Source organism: Grus americana, chromosome 6, assembly GCF_028858705.1.
Source record: "Grus americana isolate bGruAme1 chromosome 6, bGruAme1.mat, whole genome shotgun sequence".
Lineage (NCBI taxonomy): Eukaryota > Metazoa > Chordata > Aves > Gruiformes > Gruidae > Grus > Grus americana.
The window spans coordinates 13778035-13799888 of NC_072857.1; the positions used below are offsets into that span (position 1 = coordinate 13778035).

General features: G+C 48.4%; 1 protein-coding gene across 5 annotated transcripts in view; it reads right to left on the reverse strand.

Annotated features, from left to right (window-relative positions):
- Positions 1-279: 279 nt before the first annotated feature.
- GLI2 (GLI family zinc finger 2) overlaps positions 280-21854 on the reverse strand; it is a 195198-nt gene continuing 173623 nt past the window's right edge. For all 5 annotated transcript variants that reach the window (XM_054830594.1, XM_054830597.1, XM_054830596.1 and 2 more), the window contains 5 exons: positions 18073-18222; positions 14777-14941; positions 10029-10310; positions 6589-6925; positions 280-5526 (listed from right to left, as the gene is read on the reverse strand). In XM_054830594.1, coding sequence (XP_054686569.1) covers positions 3170-5526; positions 6589-6925; positions 10029-10310; positions 14777-14941; positions 18073-18222 — 3291 coding nt within the window. In that variant the 3' untranslated portion in view covers positions 280-3169. The remainder of the gene's footprint in view (positions 5527-6588; positions 6926-10028; positions 10311-14776; positions 14942-18072; positions 18223-21854) is intronic.

A 21854-nucleotide genomic window follows, 5' to 3' on the forward strand; every position in this document is an offset into this window, starting at 1 on the left:
GGCCAATGAAAGCCACCCGGGCAGCATGGCTGTGCTTGCAGCAGCACCCTGGCCTCGCTGTCTCTCTTTCTGCCACCTCCATCCCATCGTTGACTGGAAGCTCTTCAAGGCAAGACCACTGCACATCCAGCAGTGACTCACACACCAGGCCCATCCAGCTCCTCATCAGCTCTTCCTAAGGACCACCAGAGTCCAGCTGACTGTGTTGATGTGGCAATGACAGACTGAGACCAACCACCATTACCAATAAAAAGCAATAACAACAGGCACAAGAAATTACGAAAAAAATTACTTTTTAATGTACAAAACGTTTATATACAGGTTCAGCATGTTACCTCCGTTCTTATGATGTAGAAAACAGCTAAAAATGTTCTTAAGATATAAATTTGACAGAACAATTCACCTACAGTACTTTTAGTAATGATGTCTTCTATACATAATATATACAGTGCTGGAATGGTTATTATAATACTTTTTCAGTAAATGAAGGAAGACCACCACTGGAAAGTCTGAGAAATCTCAAGTCATTGGAGATTTGGTTTTGCTTTTGTATCTGATTTTTGCTACTGAAGATATCTGTGAAGAGGGACTCAGTAGCCACCGTCGCCCTACACAGCTGTTGAAAAAAATCAGATTAGCAGTTGAAGGACACACGAAAGCCCGATCCATCTCAGCACAAGGGATGCCCAGTTGTACTCCAAGCGTCCAGGACAACATACAACGTCCTAAAATATGTACTGCCCTCTTTTCATAAATGCAAAGGCAAGGGCAAGGTCAGTAACTGCAGGAGAATATATACAGCGGACTATAAAACAATCCCTTTAAACACAACTTTCACAGGAGACACAAATAAACAGCCAGGCACCTTGCTTTGCTTTCCTGTCCTCATGCACCCTGGACATCAGCAGGAGACGTCCAGTGAAGACAGGAGATCCTCAGTGAAGAGCATCCTGTGCACATCCTCTGCATCTGGGGTGAGGATGGGCGAGATTGCAGGAGGCTGAGCGGCACCTCCCTGCACCAGCCGTACCCAGGGCTACCTGGCAGCAGGGCTGTCCCAACCCACCGCTGCCAAGCACAGCTGCTGGAATATCTGGTAGCCCAAAGTTTGCCTAAAGGTAACATGTGGCATTTTCATGCCAGCCCCTGGTCACGCTGGGAACAGTGAGCCTGACATCAGTTTGTGCAAAAGGAAAGCAGGGGCACCACAAAGCGCCTTTATAGAGCTGCCCCTCTACCGTGCAGGGCAGAGACGCAAGTGAGAACATCACATCGATATGGGGGGGAGAGGGGAGAGATGGGAAGGAGAGAGTGAAGCTCTGAAGAAGCTTGTCTGGTCAAACTGTGAGAACCTGGGGCAGATGTCACACTCGTCCCCTGCCCTTCAGCATACTGGGTACAAAGTGTCTGATGCTATGAGAGCAGGATGGGGAGAGCTGTCCTTATCCAACGCAGTCAGAAGTTAAGCAAGGCCTCCTGCCCAAGTATGTGCACCCCACCACTTCTACGCTTTTGTCTAGTGACAGTAAAAATAAATAATGCAACTACGATTGACTTCAGTGCCAGGTGGGACTGGTCTGGAAACAGCTGATTGTTATTACAAGCAGTTATATTTTGGTGGAGGATTTGGCTTTGGGAGGCCCTGCTCCTCCCATCTCATCCCCAAGGATATTTCCAAGAGATTCTCACTGACCAAGCTACTATTTTGACTCACATACCTGGTTTGAGACTATCCAGATGTTTGCCTATGCCGTAGACTGCAGGTGCAGCGCTGAACTGAACCAGGCTGGGTACAAAGAGTAGCTATATACTGTAGCACAAAGCACTAGCCAAACTAACACCCTGGGTTGTCCACGGTGTATTTTCTGGATACAGCAGCTCTTTTCATGCTGACCAAAGCTGTGGGACATGTTAATGCAGCACTGGGTACATGCCAACAAGTCTCCTTGCAGGTTAGGGTGTATTAGCTCATGCTTGGCCTCACATCAGTGCAGCCGCACGCCTGTTGTGTGCACGGAGCTCAGGCAGAGCCCCGCATGGAGTATATTACACAGACGAACCCTGGCCAGATAAACCAGCTCCCAGAATGCTGCCACAGTACAGACCAGGCTGAAACGATCATAAAAGTCTCTCCATCACCATCACTTTTGTATGTAAGCACCTTAGCATGGAAAACCCAACCGAAAGCGAAGTCGTTGCAAAGCCGCACAGGGATATGGTAATGCGCGCTTCAGAAACCTGACATTAAAGATGCATGCGGGGCCCCTGCAGAAAGTCATTGCGCTCAGAGGGCACAAAGTTATGTGTGTGTGTCAGTCTGCACGCCGGAGCCTTCCTGCCACGGGGGATTATTTCCCAGTGATTGCTGTTCCCAGGCCTCTGCTCCACTCTGCACATGATATAAACCACGTTGTAAACACATCTGATCAAAGTGTGCATTCATCTTTTATGTGTCTCATCAATGTGTCTTTCCAATGTTTTCTCAGAAACACCGCTATGTTTTTATAAATGTACATTTTATATACGCTTCTGGCAATACACTATATTTGATTTTTAAAGGAAGAGAGGCCTTGGCTACTTAACACGAAAGCATGGTAAGGCACTTTGCTGAGAAGCCGTTTGGAATCAACGCTCTTTGCAAGGTACAAAGGTACTTACGGTATAAAACAATACTGCTGGCAGAGGGCTTGTTTGGAGACGTAACTGTACCCTACTCTCATCAGAGCAGAATACATAGTATGGCTTTTGTTCTGATCAAAACCGCATCCTCCCGTTTCTTTCTGGGGTGGGTTGAAAATGGAATTTTTTTGTGAATGTAACTAACAGAAAATGATGGGGAGTGCTATTTACAGGGCTGCTGGGGAGGGAGGGTTTTATCTCTAACCACGCTCATGCAGTCTCCTAGCTTGGTGGTGATACTGTTCAGTGCTCTGGGAAACCAAGCCAAAAAATACTAGAGGTGCACCCTCATGGTGCTGAACTGCCTGGATATAGTTTACATAATTCTGTACAGAGACTTTTTTAAAATTTTCATTTTGAATCCCTTTAATGTATTTAATACTTATAAAAAAAATCTACTCTATTGAAACATATTGTTTTTGAAAAGCACATTCATAAAACTGCTTCATGCAGAGCCCCTTGGATAGCGCTAAGGCCTTGTGCTTTACTGTTATGACATCATGTTTAGAAATTTACTCTCTTCCGCCAGCGTGGTTAGCATGGAGCTCATATCGCCTATTGCCATATTGCTTATTCCCGCGGGTATGGTGGGCAGTGTCAGAGAGTTTCGTGGAGTTGTCAGGCGAGAGGAGTTCTGGGAGAGGTTCTGCAGGATGCTGGGGCTCAGGGTTCCTGACATCAGGCTTGAATGGTCCCCATCATCCATGATGGCATCAAAATCTATCTGCGGCGGCTCAAGACCTTGCGAGTCCACTGTGCTGGACACCTGGTTCGCACCCGGGGAAGGCAGAGCGGCCGGCTTGCTGTTCAGCGCACACTGCTGCTGTCTGACCCGGCAGTCCGCATGATTATCAAAGCTGCTGTTCTGTTCGTACATGTGGATTTGACCGTAATAGTACATCAAATTATTTTCCCTCGTGCCATCCGCACACTGCTGGGCCGGTGCTGGCAACATGTCGCTGGTTCTTTTATGCGTGGCCTCTGCTGCCTCCTGGCCCGGGCTGATGGTGTTTGTAGGGTGAGGAGTTCTCATGTAGCCCAGCTGCTGGACAGTGCGGAGGCCTCGGGGTCTGCTGGCTGGGCTCGGCTCGGGTGGAGGACGAGGCTGGACCATGCCAGCTGGATATGCCTGTGCGGCTGAGCCCATCATGCTCTGCTGAGGCTCAAAGCTGGGCTGGTTGGAGGTCATGATGGGCTGATGAAAGGCCTCCTGACCCATGGGGAAGTTCAGGTGGGTCGGCTGAGATGAGTAGTTCTGCTGACTTGGTTCATGCATGACTTGGCCCAGCATTGCGCGCTCACTGTTGCTGCCGACCATTAAAGAAGGGTCGGTCACCATGTCCATTTGCTGAGGGTGAAGGTGCGGTCCAGACTTTGCTGCTATGTTGCTACAAGAAGGAGAGATCTGATTTGGGTTGCCACTGATCGCACTGGGGCTCAGCATGTGATGAGGTTGGTTATACCCTGTGTGCAAGCCCAGATCGGGGTTCATACTGGGGCCTAGGCTCATTGGCTGCTGCCGCAGCTGCATACAGTTTAGCCTCTGCCCATCCATGCCCACATTTCTTTGCATAAAGCTCTGCTGTGTTACGTTCATGCTGTTCTCTGGCAGTTGCATCTGCTGCTGGTTGTAGTTCTGGTACTGACCAAAGTTCTGCTTCTGCTGGACCACCGCTAAGTTCCCTTGTGAAAACTGCTGCTTTGACTGATTGGACATTATATCAACCGTACCCGAGCTGACTTCGTTCCACTGGACAGGCATGTTATTTTTATTCATGTCTGAGGAAGCATCAAAGCTCATGGGACACTCTGCCATCATGGGTCCCAAGTGGCTCATACTTGCCTCAGCCACTGCCATCCTACGCTGGCCGGGCAAGGCTGGAGGCTGCAGCTTCCCGCTTCCCTGGAAACCCTGCATCTCGTTGCTGTACCCCATGGAAGTGCTCTCAGCCGCCATCCCATTGCTCTGGGATTTGATGTACTGTACCACGTCGTCTGGCAGCATAATGTCATCGTCTCCAACGGGTGCCTCTGCCTCCCCAGACATGGCTTCCATGGCGATGTTTTCGCTGATGCTTAGCGGCCGGGGTGAGTAGGTGTGCCGGGGGAGGCTTCCATCTGAGCGCCCGTAATTCTGGAGGCCGAAATTCCTCCTGTCTGTGGGGTGTGGAGGATGGAAGGGGTTCATGCTGTTGGTGCTGTTGAAGCGGTGAACTCGCGGGAGGGCCTGGGGGTCGCCGGCAGGTCTCCTCACCGGGTCACTCGCCCGCCTCGTGCAGTTGCCCGGCACCTCATGGGGAAACGCTGCAGCTGATGGGTAGCCATAGGTGTTACCATCACTGCAACGCCTGGGGCCCGGTGGGAGTCGGATGGAGGGCAAGGTGGGGTCTGGTCCATCCATAAGTGATATCCTGTTCTTCAGGGTCATCCTTTCCATATTCGGCAGGGGAGTCGGAGGAGGGCCCCCTGTGGCAGCAGCATACTTGGCTTTCAGCCTGTAGTGCTGAGCTGGCGTGAGGTTCAGCAGACCCGGCATCCCGCTGCACTGGCTCGCCTCGCTCGACCGACGGGAGGCGTCCGTCGAAATTGGGTCATAGGAGTCGGCAGAGCTTGTGTTATTGGGACGGTGCCCGAGCTGCGAAGCCTCACTGGAACGGCGGCTGGAGAAGTACGGGGAGATCCCTGATGATCTGCGGCTGACGGTGTAGGCGGAGCTGATGGTGCTTGTTGTACTATCACGGCGCTCGTTGAGTTGGTTCAGCATCGTAACCTCATTGACAGACAGCTCCATTATTCTGGGATTAGGCAGCACAGCAGAAGAACCACCACTATTTTCTAGAATAGAGCCTGAGAGAAAAGTTGTAGGGAAGGAAAAGGTTTAGTTAGCTGAGAAATTCCACTTGGTAGTGGTTTTGGTGCCTGAATACAGACACACAAAGTCACCCCCAAATATTTTACAGGAATGATAGTGAATTTCATTTGCTGTCAGTGAATTCAAAGCTTCATCTCCAGCTCTGTGTCCATGCACAAAGAGCAAGAACACTGGGGAGAGAAGACAAGAAGTCCTTATTGCAGAGTCGTTGCAATGTGCACCCCACTGATGCTCAGCTGCTGAGGAAGTGCCTCCACATGGGCTTCTCTTAGCAGGAAAAAAGTAGGACTGGTGTGAACAGTGCCACGGGGACAGCATATAGCTACAATCACAGCTGCTCACTGGGACAGATGCACAGCAGCCAGGGATAGGAGGCTGAGAGCCCAAAAGTTGACACTCAAAGGCTCTTCCCAGAGTAAACCAAGAAGCTCCAATACATTAAGCCCTGAGGTTTACTACAACCCGGGCCCTATGACCTGGGACATCTTGGCAAAGTTAGAGGAGCACCGAAGGGATCATAAAGATGCTTTTATCAGGAATCCCCAGCCAGCGGGAAACTAGCATATGAAGCTGTAGGCAATAGCCACGAGCTCTTCAAGTGACAAAAGGCCTGTCAGAGCAAGATCAGGGACAGAGGGCTTGTCTGGATTACTGCTGTGCTCCAGCAGTCTCCCAGGAGGCACATTAGCTCTTGGGGACCTGTTACTGCTAGAACAAACCCAAGCAGTCTTGCAGCTGCCACTGTGGCAGTGAGGACAGCCGTGGCTGGGTCCTGGGCAAGCCCAGAATCAAGAAGGACACCAACACCTCTGCCTCCCCTCATAGCTCTGCAGCGCTGAGCATCTGCGTTTCTGTTGCACATCACCAGATGGCTGTGTTTACACCCAAGCTCTCCATTTTACCTGACATCTCTATCCAGCAAGGGCTGACTCAGAGGCAGTAAGATATGATCCTCCTCCAGGGCAGACTCTTGGTTATGAAACCAGAGTCAAACTCTGGAGGGTTCCTACAGGACATGGCCCAGGCCCAGGGCTTACCGTTTCCAGAGATGGGAGGCAGCTTGGTGTTTCTGGCTTGTGGAGCTGGGCTCACCCATGAGCAGGAATCTTTAACTGTCTTGAGTTTCTCTTTCTTGAGCTGTTCAAGTCGTTGCATCGTCGTCATGTGTTTCCTTAGCTGCAGGCTGACTGTCGAATTACCAGATGAGACCGTTGAGTCCACAACAGGAGCGTTGTCATCCAACGCCGTCAGATCTCCCAGACTTCCCCCGCTGTGCATGTTCATTTCTACTCCACTGTCATTGTTGTTGGTGCTGCCAAGGGGTGACGGCTCACTGCTGCATGACGACTGGCCACCAGGACTGGACTGACACATCTTGGGGAAGGAAAAGAGGAGGAGTTGGGCAGGTGGAAACACGGATGGGAAGAAACCAGGAGCCCCACATCCCCAGCAGGCTCCACATGTTTGGCCCTATCCCAGGCTCTCCCCTCTCTTCCCTGGTGCAGGATCTCAGCTCTACCAGAGGGCAGGGGCACCTTCCTTGGGGGATGAGGGCAGGGCAGCACCCCACAGCTGGAAAAACTATGGTGGGTTCAACTGGAGGATGAAGAGAAACCAAATGCTGTTCCTCCAAAAGATTAAGGACAGATGCTTCTCGAAGAAAAGCAGCATATTACCTGATTGTGCAAGGTATATTGCAGCAAGCACTGGCTTATCTAACATAGGATCAAGGCCTAAGTATTTCAGACACAACATATTTCTGTCTTTAAAATACTCTAACGTATAATTAGGTTAGCTGACAAACTGCCCCGCCAGATAAAAACCTGGTTCACTGTTTGCGAACTCCCACTTGCAGATAAGGCAGATAAGAACCATAAATATTTATTTTATTTACATTAGGAATTGCATTTCACATTGAGCAGTTTATTTGCAGCAGACACTAAATGGTCTGAACTTGCGCTGAGGTAGCTGTTGCTGCTACCAGGCAGGATGCCACTCCACTCGAGGCCCATGCTCCAGCAAGAAATGGGAGTGCTGAAAAGGCAACGTACTTTGCCCCAGGCCAACGTGGGAGTGCAGGGTGATGCAGTGGTTTACTTTGCTCCTTAGCAGCCCTCGTGGGCAGGGCTGACTGGCTCTGAATGGCCTCATAGCCCTGCAGTTGGGATGATAGAGATTGCAATCCCAGGATTTAACGGCAAGTTGTGATGCTGGAAGAAAGGCGCTAAAGGGAATCCTCGGGCACTGTGTCCTCCCCCTTTCTGCACTCAAGCAAATATCCCCTGTCCCTCCCCATCGTTCCAATGCTTCCGTCTCCACCCCACAGGGGTTGGCTGGAGACAGGAGGTCTGCAGAAGACCGTGCTTTATACAGCTATTTTAATACAAAGGATTTCTTTGCTCACCTTAGTACCGACTGTCCTTAGGAAGGTAGAGCAAGGAAAGGTAAGTGGGAATAAAGAACAGGTTGTTAGGACAAAGACAGCATTAACAGAAAGGACCATGTTAGTAAAAGGAGGAAGAGGGGAGTGCAGAATACAACACAAATTGCCAGCATCACCCTCTCTTCTGTACCCTGTCTTCCCTGCGTTCCCTTTTTGGGGGCCCAGATAGGAGAGACTTCCCACCCATCTCCATGGGTTTGGGATGACACCCAAAGATCAAAACAAGGGGCCTCAGAATGATGGGAACCAGTGAAGCATCTGACCCCTGCCACCACCCTGACCTTAACCAGGAAACAGGAGTTGGACATGGGCCCATCAGGTCAGATGCCGCCTGTTAGACATGCACAAGTGAAGTACGCAGCACTGGACGGGGAGAGCAGAGAGGAACATCCAACCCATGGCCCTGCCGCCAGCGAGACGGCTTGGCTGCAACCCTGGGAGAGCACAGCCCTAGGAAAACAACCCCACACCTTTGGGAGAAGTGGGGTGGGGAGCTTTGATTGTGTCCGTGTTTTCATAGGAAAAAAAAAAAAACACATGGAGAAAGAGTATTGGACAGAGGTCATTCTGTCCAGTGGTTCTCACACTCACTTTTTGTAACCCAATACAGAACCTCATCACAGTAAAACTGTTCCTTTAGTCAATTAGAGACACTTTGGATGTGAAAATACTCAATTCCTTCCTAACCGAAACATGCTGCTCATTAGTAATTTGTCCAACAACACATCCCTTAACCTTTTTCAGAAAATCTTTGTAGCTCCAGGGCATGTTGTTCATAGGAATAACAATCTTTTATTCTGGATTCAAATCAAGAAAATATATATTTTGGAGCTCAAAGTCCTTTCAGCTCTAGTGAGAAGTCTGGGGACTATGTGAATACCCTTCTTTGCAGGTCAAGGTCTTCTCTGCTGCATCCATCCCATACCCTGCCCCTCTCTGAGATGATGCAACAGACCAGAAATTTGGGTATGAAGGTGAAGAGAAACATCAAAAGTCAAAAATGACCCATATGTTGTAATGCTCCATCTCCTCCACCAGCAGTGGTATGCTGAGGAGCAGGTGGGCTCCCTGCATGGGGTGGGAGAGGCTTGAATGTGTTTGGACCCCTCTCCATACACACCTTGTTAGCATCATCGGCCACACTACTGCCTACTGTGGAGCTACTGTAACGGCCAGAAGGCTGATAAATGGTCTTTGCTTCAGCTGGTGGCCACTCATGGGGCTGTAAAGCATGATCACAGGATGACTGCAAACCCATTCGCTGTGCTCCCATGTTTATTCCTGGTTTCACTCCCCTGCCCCATTGTCCCACTACAATTTCCTGTGGCATCTGGGGGTCATGTATTGAACTCGTGTACTCCTGAGCAATCTGCTCTATCTGACCTTGCTTGAGCAGGGAGGTTGGACTAGATGATCTCAAGAGGTCCCTGCCAACCCCAGAGATTCTGTGCTTCTGTGTATGGTGAACAGGACCAATAAATTGGACTTGCTTTAAGATACCCAACAAAAATAAAACAACTACTTTTATCCCCACTGGATTCATCAGGCAGCCTACAACAGAGTTGTGCCAGTAAAACTTCTGTACAGCAGCAGCCTGGAATGAAAAACAGTGAATGGTGCATGGAGGAGGAGAAAAGGGACTGCTTAAGCCAGGACTTCTGCTCCAAGAAGCATTCATCAATCTGTGCCCTATGGTCATTGCTCGGTTTAAATTGGTGAGGTAGGTGAAGCTCATTTGACCACAACACTCTGAGTTTTACCCACGTTCACAGCACAGGGAGGCCAAGCTCAACAGTGGGCATCACGTGGCCCCCATGACTACTAGGGCGGGAATTTGTGATGCTGGGTAGGAAGGTGCAAAATGTACTGGACTGTGCCCTGACCTGCAGTTTCATCTCTGGGCTTGAACTCTAGGGTGTTGGCAGGTGAAGGGCAACTGCCCGGAGAGGTAAATGGCATGCAAATGCTTCACGCCCCCATTGCGTCGGAGAAATTAGGGGCCACGTCATTTCTGCCAAGAGCAACTGCTCTTACCACAGAATTCTCCGTTTTTATCGTTTTGACTTGTAAGCAATCCTCCATGCTCCTCGTGGTGCTGTTGGCCTCAGGGCTCTCCTCTGAAACCTTGCTGCTCTGCTTGGCGCTTGCCTCATTGTCCCCATTTTCCTTGAGTGGCGGTGGCCTCGGGTGAACATCGTTGCGCTGCTTCTTCGTGACGTGAGCATCAGGCCCGTGCACCGTCTTGACGTGTTTCCTGAGGGAACTAGGGTCTGTGTACCGCTTCGTGCAGCCAGGGATTTTACAGACGTAGGGTTTCTGTCAATACAAGCAAATCTTGGGTTATATTTAGAACAAGCCCAAATATTCCAGGTACAGTATATGGGCCAAGAAAATACAATGAACATAGTGGCTGGCAGCAGCAAAATGTGGAGCATCTGCTCCACAGGATACTGTGAGACCAAGATCTCTAAGATGTGATATATGGGCTGCTGCTGATCCACACAGATCCGGCCAGTCATTCAATGTTGGCTAAACTCCTTGTTTTCAGTTTCTGGATTAAAAGACAACTAAGAATTCATGAAATACTTTCCTAATATTACTTTTCCATGTATGTATTTGCTCGGGTGGCCACAGGAATGTTTCCTGATTATGGATGGGAGGGAGGTGATGTAGGGGACTGGCCATAACAAATTCTCTCTGCTAAGGTGGGGTCTACACTGAGAAAATGTCTGAGACCTTCTGGTTGATGGAATTCCAGTGAAACCAAGCCAGACTGGATTCACCCTACCCAATCTATCTCACCACTCCAGCACCTGTCACCTCGAAATCTGTTATTGTGCAAAACAAACCACAGGCATGCAATGTTTTTTTCAGACGATAGCACTCTAGTCCTGAATTCATGAATCATTGATTGCCACAGGAAAACAAGGCTGAAGCCATACTTCTGAAAAGAGAAGTCAGCAATCAGATACTTTTCTTCTTTTAACTTTTTTTGTATTGAGTTTCCAATTCCAAAGTGTATTAGAGCTGCAGTTGTTTGAGCTGGTGCTGCTGCGCTGGAAGCTCTGAATTCATCACAAGTTCCGCTTTCAGCCTCACAGCTACTCTAAGTATTTTTCTGCCAACGCACTGGAATAGATCCATGAAAAAAACCAGATAGATGTTTGAAGGCTACCCAAAATGACCATTCCTATTCTTTTTTTTTATCTGTTTCGTAATTTTGTCCAGAAGCTTAAGTGAAAAAATACAAAGGAGCATATATTCTTTGCAGAAAGCAGCATCATCACATGAAAAACACTGAAAGTCTGTTTTTTATTCAAAAGCATGCTTCCTGACTGATCTTGGCACATCACTTGAACAAACTAAATCCTCGTAACACACCACTGAGGGTAAATATTTAATATATTTTAAAGCTGGGTAAACCAAGGCACAAAAAGTAAAATAGTTTGTTTATAAATCTCATGCAACCTTTTGGATGAGGCATTATAGAAATATTATTGCTTCTATTAAAACCTATTCTAAAGAACAGAACCCCCACCACACATGCTAAAAACCCTTACATAAAACAGTTCAAAGATTTTTTACAAAGACCCTTCAGGCCCAATAGTTCTGATTTTTCAGACACTAGTAATCAGGGTAACATCATCACTGTTGCTTGGAGGCAGACACCCCATCTAACGAGGTACAACCATCCTCTTCATCACGCCATACCTCCTGCAACTGAACTGTGCACAACTGCTGTTTTGTTGGCATGCCTTCATATACCCCCCGGGTCACCCTGATCCTGATATCTAATGCAGTGTATGCCCTGGTGAAGCCAACAGTTTAGATATCTCAGATGCCGCCCTCCTACTCCCATACATATTCAGCATGATACTCCTTAGAGTGGGAGAAATGGAGAAGTCCCCAGGCACTCAGCAGAACTGAATTTCTGCATTTTACCCTTGTTTAGCTTGAATTGGAGAAAATGCCACTCCGAGCCTTTGGCTGGCTGTGAACTCATGCCACTCTTGTACATGCACTGGAGAGTGGTCACAGGATGAAAGCTTTTTTCCCGGGAGTAACTTTGAAGGTATCCCCTGAAGGGATTCAAATAATCACTGAAAGTTTAAAATGAAATAGTGCACATGACATTTCAACAATCAAACAGAATCCAGTGTGGTAATATATCCCCAGCCTTGAACTTCAGCATGTTTGGACCATACACCTACGTCCTGTCACACAATGATGGAGACAAACACAGGGAACCTGGAAGTCCCTCCTTAGAGGAGACATGGGTGACTAACTCTGAAACTGCGGTGTATCCCAAGTAAACACTGCAAGCAGAGGAAAATATTTAGTAGGTATCTAGGAACCACAATAGAGTTACCAATATGGGAAATATTCATAGCCACAAACTCCTGCTTTGCATCCATGTGGTTTTGTGAGCCAAGGTCTCAGTGCAGTTTGCTAACCTACTGGTCATGGCCACAGCTGGTTGCAGGACCCTCACCTGGGCCTGCTGCCCAATGCAGTGAGCTTTGCCATGAGGGATGTCATCTGTTGCAAAGGATCATGTTATATGTTCCTCAAAAAGACTATGTCAAATATATGGCCCAGAGAGCTATTATATGCAACCTACAGATCTCCCACAAGTCTTGGGGTATGCCTGTGTTGCATTAAGAAGGGTTTAATAACAGTTCAGGAGTGAGCATCATCACAAAATGTAAGATCTTACAGTGCCATGTAGTTCCCATGGTAAGGCTCAGCTGGTCTGGTACAAATCCTCCACTAGTGGCTATGCTGTTTCTGTCCCTGAGAAGGCTTTGGCATCCTCCAGGGGAAGCAACAGCAGAGGATAAAATCCCTATCTGTTATCCGAGTCTTTAATTCATCTTGTTGGATGCAGCCTGTGCCAAGCGTCAGCATATTAGATCAGGGTCCACCATAGACAAGGAGTTGGATGCTCCTGCCCTACAGCCTCACCTTCTCGCACAATGGGACCCCAAAGGAGCAGACCTTCAAGTGTGTCCAAGCTCTGCTCAGATGAAGTGGAGAGTCATCCCAGATCCAGTGCAGCTCCTGATCTGGGTCACTTAGGAAACTGAACCCATCAAAGAAATGACATTTAATAATACAGACAAAGCCAAAATTCCACATGTAGGAACATGGGACACCAGCTGGCCCACAGAAGGGAAAAATCTGGCCTGCCTAGGAAGGAACCTGGAAAAGCTCTAGGGATCCAAGCTCAAGTGATCTACAGGCAGAAAGTAGCTCACATACTGCTTCAGTGTGCACAAACTGGGCAGAGTGAGTCTGTACTCAGCACTGAAAGTTGTACCAGCAGTTGTGATCCATCCACATCAGAATCCTTAGGGATGGAAGAGAGATGAAAAATTGATTTAAGGACAGGAAAAAATGCTGCAGTAATGGGAATCTTCAGTGGCTCAATTGTCTTATTTAGCTTATGAGAAAGAAGATAGAGAGTGACTTAACACTGTAATGTTATGAGGTGGAAATAGCAACAATGAAAGGGACACTGGATCCAGCACTGGAGGAAGGCAGAGAAGCATTCAGGGCTGGAAAACAAGCAATTTCTAGTAACCGAAATGTGAGATTAAATTGCGACTGCCTACCTTTCAGGGAAAGAAGTTTTAACAAAGAGCAAATGATCTTTTAGTCAAACACCAGTTACTGGGAAAGCAGGCTGCTGAGCAGACGAGAGGTTGCATGTTCCCTCCTGGCCTCAAGGCTGGTGTAGCCTTAAACCAACCCCAAACTACCCAGTGCCAATATGGATATGGGTTAATTTTAACCTGTGTCCTGCTGGGGAAGTGGCTCACTGGTGAAGGACAAGCCTGATGTTTGGGTTCATACCCAAACCAATTTAAACAACACTGGGATCCAGGTCATTAATCGGGTCCATCTCAGCATCACACAGCACGGAAGGGCATCCTAGCCTTTGAGTCCTTAGTCTGACTCCAACAGAATCTCTGAAACCTACAGAGTTTTGGTTATTGCTGGCTGATACTATGCCAGAGACAGAAATACTCCAAACACGCCCTTTGTAGACACAGCATCACTTTAAAAAGCTGTCATCCGTGGCAATTGTGTTCCATTCTCCAATAGTCTATATTTAACTGTTGCAAATTAGGCTACAGACTGAATTCTTCATGGCTGCAAACACTATTAGAACTTTGGAGTGTTGTTTTTTCTTCCTCTGTCAGCTAATTAGTGGTAATATAAATTTCAATCGTCGGCCGTGGTTGATTGCAACAGACCATCACATGCATTACAATAAAGGCAATTTCCTCTGCTTCCCAACTACTAATAGTGGATCTTAATTAGCCAAGGTTAACAAAGCATTGCATTGTGCTCTATCATTGTACATCAAACGATGGAGGGAGTATTATTTCCAGAGCGTCAGGATCCAGAGTAGCTGTTATACTACTGCAAGTCTGCTCCACAGTAATATTAAACACCACATGCACAACTGTACAATCCTATTTGTGCTATTAAAAATTATAAATTTGGAAAATGCTTGCTTTAATTTCCAAAGCCGATTAAAAAGTTTGCATACTTTAACATCTGTTTATGATTTCAAACATGGCTTTCATAAATATAAAGCTAATGTGGTTTGGCTCTCCAGCAAAATAAATCCCATTAAAAAATAAGAAAAACCTCTCATTACAGTAGGTTTCTTTTTACATGAGTCCAGCGTGTAAAGTGTATGTTTATTGTCAGCAAAATTAAAAAAAAAAAAAAAAAAATCCTCCGTTGAGCTGCGGTGAGCCCAGGCTTACCTCATTGGAATGCGTTCTGTTCTGGTGCTTGGCTCTGTCCGAGGCATTGGAAAAGGCTTTATTGCAGCCTTCGTGTTCACAGACATAGGGTTTTTCTCCAGTGTGGGACCTCAGGTGTGTCTTTAAGTTCTCCAGGCGGGAATAGGCTTTGGAGCAACCCTCAAACTAAAATAAAAAAACACAAGAAGAGTGATTAATTAACCAGAAAAATTCACGTTTCCCCCTGCCTGAACCCTTCTCATCTGTTTCTCATTCTTCCTTTTTTTCTTCCCTTTAAAGGGCTTGTGTTTTACGGAACAACATCCACTTTGTTGGGAGAATTCGCTTCCCTAGGCATGCTGAGAGTTTCAGCAGTGACTCATATTTAAGGTGCTGCTCCTTGTCGGGTACACACCTGACATTTCAACAAGAGACTCTTTTTTCCAGGGGGGCTGAACACCCCTCCGCTCCGCACAGGGCTCTCTTAGCCCCTCCTGCCATCCCTCTGCAGCTAACCCACTCAGAAACAGAGGCCCTCTCCTTCCTACCCAGAGAACTGATGGCTTCTTGACAGTTTGACCAGCCTTGCAACTTCGCTAGCACCAGTGCTGGAAAGGCCAGACCGTTCTCTAACACACAAGCAGAAATCTAGCAAGCTTTGAAGTTTCCCAAATTACAGCTTGGGTCTACTCTCGGAGGATGCTGTGGTCAGGCCGTCTGACATTACCAGTTTTAAAAACAAGACTCTCAATCTTGAAGACAGATGGATTTTTGGATGACCAAACAGGCCAGAAACCTTCCTCCTGGAAGGAAACCAGCTGCCCACACAACGAGAAGGAGCAGCTTGGTAGACATGGTGAGGCTTTGGGTAATGTAAGTCCCGCCTCCCTCCACTCTGGCTGGGCTGGAGGCTTCTCCCTGCACCTGCCCTGTCTGCAGCATGGGAGGATTTCACCTCAAACCAAGAAGGCTGCCTTAAATGCTCTTTGATGAAACGAGTGGGAACTTACAAGCACTGGAAGAGGTTTTAAGAAATGCAAGGCTCCCTTCCAAATTCTAGCTAAATGCTGCACTTGCTGTTCAGCTGGGAGTGTTGAAAAGCCCATGCTGTACTTCCTACGCACTTTAAATTTCAACAAGCAGCCCCTCCTGTTGTAAAGTATGCAAGCCACAAGGTGTTGAATTTTAGTCAGATCATTTAAACATGTCTACAAGTTCAGTCCAGATGTGACAGGACTTCACATTGCTATGTTTGAGTCTTGACCAGTGAAGAAACTGGTGTCATATCAGAACAGGTCATGTCACAGCTCAGCGTCTGATTTCCCCATGGGCAGCTGAGTGGTCCTACGTGTCCAGAGATCCGGCCCTTTTGGGCAGAGGCCAAAGGCAGCTGCATGCAATAGCAACGGTACCTGTCTCCTTGTGTTCCACGGGCCCGGGACTGACCTGCACTGCTAAGGAGTGAGGCAAACATGCAACCCATGAAACCCATGAAGCACGGAGGCACAGGCTGATCCCGTATAACTTTGTTGTGCTGGAAAATAAGTAGGGTTACTTAGGGTTCCCTTTAAGGTCTGGAATGGGGGTGGTGGATGTAAGGCAAACTTGCTCTGCCCCCTTAAGATACCCAGATCTCTTCAAGGACAGTAGGAGCATCCTTCAAGAGCTCATTCCTTCTGCAGCTTTGCTGGGGTGGGATGAATCCAGTTCCCCTTCTTCAGACAACTTTCATTAGCCCATTTGGCCCATAGAACATGCCGTAGCCTTGAAGTAGCACAGTATATCCCTTTCTTCTCTTGCCCTGTGCAAACAGTCCTTTACAACTCAAGTTGCTTACGGTTACTGAAATACACCATTCCACTTGCTAGAAAACAAAGGAAACTCAGCACAAGACAACTCATGTGCCCATTCTGGTTTTGTGGGATATTGACACAAAAAATGCAGTTAGTATGACCAAAAGTACTGAGGCTCCATTTTGAAGTCAGAGCTTCTCAGCAAAGCAGCCTGTGCATGTTCAAAGCAGTTGTTCCCACTCTTATGCGTGGATTTGATCATGTCAGTGGGAGTTCTCGCTGTCATCTGTTGAAATAACCCTTGACCAAATCCCAGGCTGCTATTGGGCTCATCTGTAACTTTATGTACACCACAAACTTCTTGTCTGAAAAAAAATTGCGCTTTGAAAACATCACTGCCAGACTTGGACAAGGAATGCTTTGCCAAAGAAGGGCACTGTCTGCAGAGCTGCCGTGTATCCCAGGCAATTGGGAACCGGTGAAGCTCCAGTTCAGGGAGAGCTGCTGTGACATATCACGCATGGAGGGACTGCAGTCCTCCAGCAGGCAGAGGATGACTTGAGACTCAAAATCACACAGCCTTGCCATTGCTCCAGTGCGACACAACCGAGGCTTGAAAGAGGCAGGACCGAGCAGCTTTTTCCTGCTCCATTACAGCACTGAAGAGGATGCAGTCCCTGCTGCTTTTTGTCTTTGGAGTCTCTCTACCTGCAAGGGCAGGGCTAGCCTTTCCCTTGCTGCTCGCTTTGTAGCACACTGACAATCAATACGCTTTGATACTTTTAAGGAAGATTGGTAAAGTGCTAGAACTGGGCAAAGTGCTTTAGAAGATTAAAACAAAGGACATGGCCCCATGCCCCAGGGAGCTTATGTTCTAAATTAAATGAACACAGGGCTGGAAGATTGATAAAGGAGTTATACAGCAAGCAAATCATACATATCCTAATATTTGTAAGCAGGAGCTGGGGCAGAGCCAGGGAGGGAGCAGGGCTGGAAGTGACTAATGGAGCAGAAGAGGAGGAAGATATGGGAGGAGGGCTCAGACATCTGCCGAGCAGAAAGACAGACTCATCACCGAGACTCTGGGGAGAGAAACAGTGTAATGCTGACAGCAGAGGAGGTATGAAAAACTGGCAGGAGGAGAAGGCAGGAAGGAAGGCATCCTTCTTGGATATAAGCAACTAAACTGGCTGTTTTTCCACCTATGTTTACTTGTCCTGAGTCACTCTGGATCTCTGTGGTAGAGCTGTACTCAGTTTCCCCAAGGAAATGCAGTTTTGCTCACTAACACCTTGACCACCCTCCTCCTTGACCATGTGCCCTGTCCCCAGGGTGTAACCTGCAATATATAACCTATAACCCAGTCACAGAGAGCCGGACTGGCCCTGAGCTGGGTGCCAACGGGAACCCTGGGAGAGCCCTGCTTGAAGTCGTGCCTCTATCTGCACACACATTTGTGTTACCGCCAAAGTCCAAGGCCCTGCTTGCCAAGCCGAGACGCACCGTGCGCCCCTGCCAGCTCACCGTGCACTTGTGTGGCTTCTCTCCGGTGTGTCTTCGCATGTGCACCACCAGCATGTACTGAGCCTTGAAGGGCTTCTGCTCCCGCGTGCAGTCCTGCCAGCGGCAGACAAACTCCTTCTTCTCCCCATGGATATGATCGTTGTTGATATGCTGGTAGGAGAGAAGGGAGAAGCAGGTCACTCCTGGAAGAGCTGATGCCAGCAAAGCACACACAGTCCTCCGAAAGCCAGCTGTTCCCTCCCAGTGCTTGTGGTCAGGCATTGCACCTGGGTCCCAGGTGCAGAGATAACACCAGGGACACAGGACCCAGCTCTGTGGTCTCATGTGTCCTGCAGGAGAAGGCGCGCAGCACCCAGCACACCGGGCGTTGGGTCCAAAGCAGCTATAAATGGGATGTTTGCAAAAGCAATGGGGACCCACGGGGGTGAGGAGCCTTCCCAGTGTCTCTCAGGCTGCCTTATGCCACCACTGGGGAGGATGACAAAGTCATTTTTGTCTCTGCTGAACCCTCCTGTGCTGCATTTACGCAGCTGGGAACCCTCTCCTGGAGTGCTGCTGAAGGATGGAGGAGAGGAGGAGACAAGCCTTGGTTGGTCTCAATGATCTTAAAGGTCTTTTTCCAACCTCAATGATTCTATGATTCTAAGCCTGCTTGCGCACCAGCCCATACGCTGGCCCTAAGACATCCACCTGCTGTCCAGCGCTGGCGGCTGGCAGGAAATGACAGCATCCATGAGCTATGCGCCAAGGAAAGCTCAGCGGCCTCAATTACTGCTAATTACTCGGGTTTATGAAACCTTGTGCTGGGGTGTTGAAAAGCCAGACCGAGAACAGTGCCTTCATCCACCCTGGGAGGAAGATGAGGGTCGCTTTTTCCCAGCCCAGGGCAGATGAAGCCCTGCCGAAAATAAACAGAGCCGGAGACCAGCCCATCAGCAGCACTGTTCCTGCGGTGGCCTTGTCTCTCTGAATGGGGTCTCACTGCCAAAAATAATGCCTGTCCTCGCTCCTGTGTTTTCAGCAGACATTCACTGACAGGAAATCCTAAAATAAACCACTTTGGGCTTGGGTTTTGTTATTTTTTTTTGCATTGAGACTATTTTCCAGCCCCCGCCTTCGTCCCCCCGGCCAAGGCCAGGCACACATGTTGTGGCTCGGGATGAGACTTTCTCGGGGTGGTGAGGCAGCACAAGGACACAAAAATGCATTAAAACAGAATCACTGACCTTCACGGTCCCAGCTGAATCTAGACCCAGTGTTTTGGGTGCCATGGCCCAATCCTGGGGGCAGGGACCTGCTGCTTGGGGCACCAGGACTACCCAGGGCTAGGATGAGGTGCGTGGTACCTCAGCTGGTTCCTCGGGCGCCACAGGTAAACATTGAGAGCCAAAGCTGCGTGCCAGGAGTGTCGAGGGAGGCTGGGTTTGGGAGATGTTTCATATGTGTTTGGAGCTCAGCTGCCCACGGTTCTGGTTTTATAACATGGCAGCAGTGTGAGATTTTAGCCTCAGATGGTGGAAATCTGGTGAATCCCCGAGGACACCCAAGGACACGCAAAACCACGTCCAGACTAGACCGGGAAGATACGTCTCCTGCCTCTGTTTGTGTGGGAGTCTGACTTGCAACCAAGACTATGCACGGCAGTGCGCAGGCTCACCCGTTTGGTCCAGCTTGGGCCAGAGGAAGACATATTTATGGGAAGGGGACTGTAGCCCTTGCTTCAGGCTTATTAATTCATTGTTTGGGCAACATCTGCTTCCCATCACACAGTGAAGGAGCAGTTGCACAACTCACCACACTTCAGTCGTAGGTCCACAGCCCCCACCTGGCTGGAGGCTTTGCTTGGGCTTCTCTCAAATTGAGTGTAACCTTTGAGGCTGGGAGCAGCAGTGGTGCTTGGAAAAATATGTTCTCACTCCTGCTGCTCCCCGTTGACATGGACTTCTCCCACAAGCACATTGCCCACTGTGTATGGAGAACAGACCCTGCACCGCCCAGGTACTTTAGTCTGCACACAAACTAGAGTTTTTCCATGCATGGTGGGATGCCATCTTCTCAGAAGTTGGCCCACGACATCTGTATTTCATTTGCATGTGTATTTTGGGCATCTCAAATCCACAACCCCATGTTGCTAGTAATCATAGTACAGAAGCCTCTGTCTTTATAACCTTCCAAATTTAGGAAAATCTTGGGACATTCCGTCAAATATTTTTCTTTGGGTTTTCTCTGGAAATAAATTGTGCTGAGCTGCCTAGACTTGCCCTGCATTTTGCTCTGGGCAGAGTTAAAGAGTTTTTCTTGCGTCTGAGAGGGAAACACACAAATACTGCTGGACAAATGTGAGCCCAGCCCATCTGACAGGGCTGCTGTGGTTTAACCCCAGAAAGGCAACGTCCCATGGCATGCAATGTGCAACCCATTAAGCACCTTATCACTCATTTGGCCCTGAAAACCACTTCCAAATCTGTCTGTACTCAAGGACTTGTTGCACCTGAACCACTGACTTCTGGCAGAAGCAGGCATGTACTAGTCTTAGATGGAGGAAGAGCACATGCCCAAAATTATCATTTAGAGTGTGGTCCCTCCAGGCTGAGATAATGTTTGTGTGCAGAGCTTGGGGAAACAGACACTGACACCTACTTGGTGGCATCTAAACATGACTAAAATGAAGATATATAAAAAGGGGTTAGAGCAGATATGAGCCCTCAGGAAAAGGGCTACATGTGAGTTGCACATGAGTGGTCCCTGGCAGGCTTGGAGCCTGGCCGAGGCAAGCAGCAAAAGGCTGAAGGGAAAGGAGAAGATAGCAGGTCCTGTTGCAAAATTTGCTCAATCCAACATTTTGCTGCAAGCAGGAGGGTTTCTGGGGCTGGTGAATTCCCAGCAGCTCTGGGCTGGCTTCAAACAAATGGGACTCGCATCACAGACCCAAAATGAGGACTGGGAGGGTGCTGGGCTGGGGACAGGATGTGGCTCAGACACAGATCATGTCTGATTTCATAGGCACTCATTCCAAGTTTGAGAGATTTGTTGACCCCAGAAGCCAAAGGAAACCAAACTGTGGATTCCCAGGTGAAGCAAAACACACAAAAGGTTCTTGGAATTAATTAGAACTGAAAATCTGATTAATGACTTGGTTTGGGGATCCTTCAGAGAGCAGTTTTGACACCGGTTTAGGGACATCACTGTGATTACGGAAGCCCTATTTCCCAATTTTTAAAAAATCAACCCACTTTCTCTATTTCGGGCCCTGATGGAGACACTGGAGCATGTCTCAAAACTCCAGAAGTGCTCTATTTTTGTGGAAGGGATGAGCTGAGCAGGTCAACAGCCCCTAAGTGATATGGCTCCACAGCACCATAAAAGGCTTTTGTGGCCTGGACAAGGACTGAGGACAGTATGGACCTGGCCCATAGCTGGTGTAGGTGTGTGGGGAGGCTCAGTGAATATGGCCAGGGAAGAGGGAAAGGCTCAGCCCCCTTCCCCATTTTTTGATCAGGTCCTCTGCACGGAGCCTTCTGTCACTGGGTCATGCACGAGGGAGACTGAAACTGCAGCCTCAGCAGCTGAGAAGAGAGCAACATCAAATAATCTATGAGAGGCTTCCTGCAGCTAAACTCCTTGGGGAGCAGTGACCTGCTTTGGCAGTGTTTATACATCGTATCTCTGATTTGCACCTTTAGTAGCTCCCAGAGTGAGCTCTGGCTGTACAGCAGCTAGTGATAAAAAATGAGGACAAGTGCACAGAAACCCAAATTTATCGCTGGGGTTTCCTCCCAACC